This window comes from Elephantulus edwardii, unplaced genomic scaffold (genome assembly GCF_000299155.1).
Source record: "Elephantulus edwardii isolate Elephantulus edwardi_28Jun2011 unplaced genomic scaffold, EleEdw1.0 scaffold00269, whole genome shotgun sequence".
Classification (NCBI taxonomy): Eukaryota; Metazoa; Chordata; class Mammalia; order Macroscelidea; family Macroscelididae; genus Elephantulus; species Elephantulus edwardii.
The window spans coordinates 2645531-2652774 of NW_006400019.1; the positions used below are offsets into that span (position 1 = coordinate 2645531).

General features: G+C 41.9%; 1 protein-coding gene across 1 annotated transcript in view; it reads right to left on the reverse strand.

Moving 5' to 3' along the window:
• The window catches only part of F8 (coagulation factor VIII, procoagulant component), a 212088-nt gene that overhangs the window by 17827 nt on the left and 187017 nt on the right, over positions 1-7244 (reverse strand). Inside the window, exons 22-24 of the mRNA XM_006900001.1 lie at positions 4931-5075; positions 4402-4550; positions 3247-3423 (exon numbers count right to left, since the gene is read on the reverse strand). Of these exons, the coding sequence (XP_006900063.1) occupies positions 3247-3423; positions 4402-4550; positions 4931-5075 (471 nt within the window). The remainder of the gene's footprint in view (positions 1-3246; positions 3424-4401; positions 4551-4930; positions 5076-7244) is intronic.

A 7244-nucleotide genomic window follows, 5' to 3' on the forward strand; every position in this document is an offset into this window, starting at 1 on the left:
AGGCGCACCTTAGTCTCCAGCCTGACATCATTGCTCTTCAATACTCTTGAGAGATCCCTCACAGCTGACTTTCCCAATGCATTTCGTCTCTTGATTTCCTGGCTCCTGTTACCAAGAGTGTTGACTGTGGAACCAAGCAAACAAAAACTGTTAACTATCTCAATCTCTTCACCATCCATACTGATGCTGCCAATTGGCCCAGTGGTAAGAATCTTTGTTTTCTTGATGCTGAGCTTCAATCCACATAGCAAACCAGTAGAAAATAAAAATTTTATTTTAAAAAAAGGCAATGGTGATGAAGGAAGAAGTTCAGGCTGCTCTGAAGTTATCTGCAAAGAACAAGAACCCTGGGATTGGTGAAATACCAACTGACATCTTTCAGCAAACAGAAGCTGCCCTGGATGTGCTCATAACATCATGCCAAGAAATCTGGAAGACCGCTACCTGGCCAACTGACTGGAAGAGATCAATATCAATTCCCATTCCAAAAAAGGTGATCCGACAAGAGTGTGGAAATTACTGAATAACATCACTAATATCAGACACAAGCAAGATCCTACTGAAATGATCCAAAAGGACAGGAACAGTAAATCAATAGAAACTATCAGAAATACTAGCTGGGTTTGGAAGAGGCCATGACACTAGGGATATCATAGTCAATGTTAGATGGATCTTGGCTGAAAGCAGGGAGTACCAGAAGAATGTCTACCCTTGTTTCATTGACTATATACAAAGGCATTTGTCTGTGTAAATCACAACAAATTGTGGCTAACCTTGAGAATGGAATCCCAGAACACCTAATTGTGCTCATGTGAAACCTATAGTTGGATCATGAGACAGTAATTAGAATAGAGCAAGGAAGCACTGAATGGTTCAAAATCAGGAAAGGAATGTGTCAGGGATGTGTCCTGTCTCCATACCTTTTTAATCTATATGTGGAACAGATAATTTGAGAGGCTGGACTTTATGAGGAAGAATGTGGCATTAGGATTGGAGAAGACTCATCAACACCCTGCTTTTTGCAGATGACACAACATCGCCAAAATGGGGGAGGACCTGAAGCACTTGCTGCAGAAGGTCAAGGACTGTAGTGCTCAATGTAGATTGAAGCTCAACATCAAGAAGACAAAGATTCTCACCACAGGGCCACTGGCAGCACCATGATGGATGGAGAAGCGACTGATGTTGTTAACAGCTACAGCTTGCTCAGCTTCACAATCAACACCATAGGCATCAGTGGTTGGGAAATGAAAAGATGAATTGCATTGGGAAAATGTTGTGTCAGAGATTTCTCCAGACTGATAAAGAGTAACAATGTCATTCTAGAGACTGAGGTGTGGCTGATCTAGACTATTGTTGTAGTTAGGTGCTGTCATGTCAAGTATGACAATAGCTCTGAACCCCGCTCTATCCTGAGCCAACCTCATTGTCTCTGACACACCTACCCCCATAACCCCAGTCAATGAGTCAATCCATCTCATCCAGGGTCTCCCCCTCTTGTGCTGTTCCTTCACCCTTCCAAGGATGATGTTCCTTTCCAAGGACTGGTTCCTCCTTGCAACATGCCCAAAGTCTGTCAGATGAAGCTTCAGAATTCTTGCCTCCAAGGAGCAGCCTGGTTTCACCCTCTTTAGGATGAATTTATTTGTTCTATGGTCTTTGCAATTACTTGCTATGCATCAGAGAGCTGGACAATGACTAAGGATGACAGAAGAAGAACTGATGGCTTTGAGTTGTGGTGCTGCAGAAGAGTATTGAACATATCATGGTGGGGAGGCGGTGGGCAGGGAGAAAATTGCAACAATGAATGACTGGAAATCCTAAGTCTCTGTAAACTTTCATTAAAATTAATAAATTTAAACAAACAAGCAAAAACATACCATGGACCACCAAGAAAGCAAACAGGTCTGTCTTGGAGAGGGTGAAATCAAGTATCTCCTTGGAGGCTAGGATTTTGAGGTTCTGTCTCACATAATTTGGGCACATGGCCAGGAGAGACCAGTCCTTGGAGATGGACATAATGGTCGCTATGAGTCACAAGTGATTCGATGGCACATAGCAACAATAACAATTTCCACATGTAGCATATGGATTGGAGGAAGATGCATCAATAGCCTGTGTTATGTAGATTACACAACCTTGCTTGCTGAAAATGGGGAGGACTTGAAGCACTTGCTGTAGAAAGTTACACTGCAGTCTTCAATATGAATTACACCCCAACATCAAGAAGACAAAAATTGGGATTTGGAGGGAAGAGACAAAACAAACAAACAAACAAAACCAACAACCCAACTAAGTCTGCCGAGATTAGTGGATGTATGGGTAGGGTCAAGGAAAAGGCAAGGTACAGTGAGGATGTGATGAGACCTTATGATTGATGGCATTAATCAGTTGTCATTATTATAAAACAAAATGTGTGAATGACTGAATGAAATGGAATTTTCAATAAAAAAGAACTTAACCACTGGCCCAACAAACAACATAGCTGTTGGAGAAAAGATTGAAGTTGTCAAGCATTTTTTTACTTAGATGCACAATCAACACTCATGGTAGTATCAGTCAAGAAAATAAACAAAAACACCCCCAGACATGTTGTATTGGAGATATCTTCTGTCAAAGACCCTTCCAAAGTGATAAAGAGCAAGGATGTTGGCTTAAAGATTAAGGTGCCCCTCATCCAAGTCATGCTGTTTTCAGGTACTTCCTAGCCATCTGAAAGTTGGATAATAAATAAACATGCAGAAAAGGAACCAATGCCTTTGAATTGTGGTACTGGGGAAGAGTAATAGCCAATGAACTGCCAAAAGAAAAAAAAAATACATATGGCTTAGAGGAACTACTCTTCTTTGGTGGCAAGGATGGTGAAACTTGGTCTCACATACTTTAGGTATGTTGTCAGGAGGGATCAGTTCTAGGAAAAAGAGATCAATCTGGGAAAGGTGGAGGGTCAGCAAAAGAGAGGAAGCCTCTCAACAAGATGGATTGACACAATGACTGTAGCAATGAGCGTGAACACATTGGAGATTGTGAGGGTAGAGCAGCACAGGGCAAGGTTCTGATCTGCTGTTCATAGGGTTGGAGTCATAGGCCACTCTTCAGCACTTCACACCACCATATCCTTGGAGAATGCTACCACAAGTGCTCACTGAAGATTACCCTGAAAGTTTGGTTAAGTGCCATTCTTCTTATGTTTTTTGATTTAAGCTCTAGGATAGGTTTTGTGTTTTTCCAATTGGACTAGCATACCTTTACTTTGCCATTCTGAAGATAGAGAGTCCAGTGATACCCATCTTGACTGCTGGAGATGAGGAATTCTTTTACATACATGCTGGTAAGAAGAGATTTTGCCCCCTGGGTCATGATTCCAGTAACTTTCATTGTCTTTGATAAGTCCACTTGCAGCCACTCTTTTGGGTCATTCACCTGAGGGGGGGTAGATGTTGGACTAGTATACTGCTTATCTCAATTCGTTGACCTCAAGCCCCTTCTTTTTACCCATATTCTAACATTTATTCTGTATTTTAATGGCTTGTTTGTCAATGTCCTCTATTATACTCTAAGCACCTTGAGAGAAGGAGTTTCACATAATTTCTCTTTATATTCCCAGGCTAAACCACTTTATAGGTACCCAGCAAATATTTACTGAATGACTACTTGAACCATATAGTTAGTCATAATGCATCCAGAAAAATATATTAATAGTTACCAGGGGAAAATGTTGGCCTAGTGGGTAAGGAGTTGCACTGCCAATACAAAGGCAGGTGGTTCGGATCCACCTGTAGTTATAAGAATAAAGATAGGCAGTCCCCCCTGGGCAACTTACAGCCTCTGAAAACCCACTGGAGAGTCAACTAAGAGTTGGTTCTGACTTACTGGCACATAACAACAATAGAACATTAAAAGGGTGGCCATGTGGTAAACTATTTGTTTCGTTGAAAATAAGTCTCTGAGGGGCACAGCCAATTAATTAGCTCCATTAAAATTAGCTCTCAAAAAGTTGAGTGGTTCTGGAAGAGAACTAGGCCGAAATGCACTGTACATAGCTGTGACAACTTACTCTGTATAAACGAGAAATAAAGAAAGCTAGCTCGTTGTTGATGTTTTTCCATCCACCTGCACTAATGATACCGCACTTCTGTGCCATGTGTTAGCCCAGTACTGAATATAGAGCTTCCTTACAGGAGGTTCAATTAGGGATCATTTCCCCAGTGAATCTTACGTGAAATCACATTAACATAGCTAATAATGCCTGTAGGATTTCTGTCCTCAGTTAACCTTTGCCACTATTTCTGGAAACAACCAGAAATCTTTCTGAAGGAATAGTCATGGGTTTTCCCTATTTTCCCCCAACCACTACTTCCTACTCTGAGTCAGTAAAATGGCCAGTCTATTGTCTCTTACCTGTGGTCTCCACGCATTGGTCCTGCCCTGGAGGTGAAGTCGGGCCTGTGAAGGAGCCCAGGTGGCAAACATATTGGTGAAGTAGGATGAAGCTGTGATCTGCGCATCTGTTACTGCTTTACTCTCCATTCCCAGCGGCATGCCACAACCTGAGAAATGCAGGGAGGATGCCATCACAAAGCCATGCTGCAGCCTGGACTCACTCAAAGGCAACTCACCATGAATTCACTTAGGAAGTATTCACTTTGGCATGTGTTACTTATTGTCGCCATGTCCCTGGTTTTCTGCTCAGTCCTGCTCAGTTCTTGTGCACTTTGTCTTGTTAATAGCAGTGTAGGAGGTGGCTGCTCCGAGGGCTCAACTCCATAATTAGAATGACCAAGTTGTGAGTCTATTTAGAATTTTTCTAGTCTTAGTATTTCCCCATCCCGAGGAACTTCTCAGCTCTGGGCAAAGAGTGGGGTTGGTTACAGCACCCCCCCACGCCCGGGTAGGGAGATGGAAGGACGTGGGATGCCTTGGTACTTACTGTTTAAGTCACAGCCCATCAACTCCATGCGCAGAGTGCTGCGTATGCTATGATGTGTTGGATGCAAACGGATATACTGAGCAACAATTGGAGGATTAAATATATTGTGTTTTATCCCAGATGAATCTACATTACCAAAGAAGACCTATAAAGAGAGATTGAGACAAATACACCAAATGTAAAAAAAGTAAAGGTTTGGCGGCATCAAAAAATCTTTGTAATAGAAGAGCAAATTGGGGGAAGGGGTGGGCAGGGGAAAAAAAAGCAATAATGAATGAATGGAAATCAAAAGTCTCTGTGAATGTTCATTAAAATTAATTAAAAAATTCTTGGTAATACAATTCTTTGTATATGTATTGATGAAATACATATTAATATCAGAGTAATAATACAGGTGCTTTAAAAAAATATTGTCCTGGTATGTCACAATTCTTTTCTTCCTATGGAATAAACCCCAAACTTCGCTGCCACTGAGTTAATTACAACTCATAATGTCTCTACAGGACAGAGAGGAACTGCCCATGGGGTTTCTGATGTGTTAATCCTTAGAGGAGCAGATAGTCTGCTCTTCCTCCCTCAGAATGGCAGGTGGCTTTAAACTGCTAACCCTTTAGTTAGCAGCCCAGTGCCTAAACCACTGTTCCACTGGTGCTCCGTTCCTATGGAGTAGAAAATAATGATACATTTATAGCATTGCTCTTAAACAAGTTAAACCAAATATTACAGCATTCTTCAGTAAACGTCTCTTTATTTGTGGCCAAAGTAGAATTAGTAACATATATAAATCAGTTGTTGTTAAGTGCCATTGAACTGACTATAACTCACGGTGACCCTATTACCAATAGATCTGAACCCTGTCCTATCCTGTGCCGTCCTCACAACCTCTGACACATTCAAGCCCATTGCTGCAGTCACTGGAGCAGTCCACCTGGTTGGGGTTCTTCCCCTCCTTCACCATCCCTCCACTTTTCCAAGTATGATATCCCTCTCCAGGGAATAGCCTAACCTAGCTACATGCTCAAAATATGTGAGATGAAGTGGTTGCACTTTCTCCAAAACATATTTGTTCTTTTTGACAGTTCATGGAATTTTCAGTACTCTTCTCCAACACCACAACTCAAAGGCATCAGTTTTTCTTCTGTCAACCTTATTCATTGTCCAACTCTCAGATGCACAGCAAATATCTGAAAAGAACATGACCGGAATCAGAAAGATCTTAGTCTTCAAACTGGCATCATTGCTCTTCAGTATTTTGGAGAGGTCCCTGACAGCAGACTTTCCCAAAGTAATACATCTCCTGATCTCCTATAGGTAAAGAGGGTGTTGATTGTGGATCCAAGTAAGATGAAATTATTGATGATTTCAATCTTTTCTCTATCATGATAGTGTTAAGGATTTTCATCTTCTTGATGTTAAGATGTAATCCACATTTAAGGCTGTAGTCTTTGATCTTCTGCAGGAAGCATTTAAAGTCCTCTTAACATTCAGCAAGCAAGGCTGTGTCATTTGCATAGCACAGGTTATTAATGAGTCTTCCTTGGACCCTGATGCCACATTCTTCTTCATATAGTCCAGCCTCTTGAATTATTTGTTCCATAATCACTAGCATTTGTTTAAAGATTGGCCAAATTCTGTTTGTTCTGTATATGGAGAAATCTTGCCTTTTATTTATGGCTTTTAAATGTAACCATGACATACTACAAAGTATCACAGGGGAAACACAAGATTATCCAAACAATAATTAAATTTAGTTAAAGAGAACTTCATTTTTCTTAATCCAAAACAATAATTAGGCGGTTCTGGTGGCCTAGTGGTAAGAAGCTGCCCTGCAATCTCAAAGGTACACGCGTCAGAATCCAACAGGTGTTCCACGGGAGAAGGATGGGCTATCTCCTCCCATGTGAATTACTGTCTCTGAAAACCTGCTGGAGGGTCAGCTATGGGTTGGTTTCCAAGTTGACGGTACACAACAATGGATCAAGGAGTCCTGGATTTGCAGTGGTTAAAGTCCTCAGGCACTAACTGAAAAGTGTGGTTGGAACCCATCTGCTCCTTATGAAAGCTATACAGATCAAGCCCCTAGGATGGGTGGTCAGTAACTGGAGATCCTGGCTAAGGCATCCAGTCTTTTATGTGCTGAAGTCAGGCTCAAAAGCCTGCGCGCGCGCGCGCGCCGCTTGTGTGTGGGCTTCCATGGCAGAGATCGTGAGGACAGGGCAAGGTTTCCATCTCTCCATCCATGTGATGTTGAGAGGGTCGCTAGTCCACTCGGATGCACCCAATAGCAAGAGCAGCAAAGCCAACCACTACCACC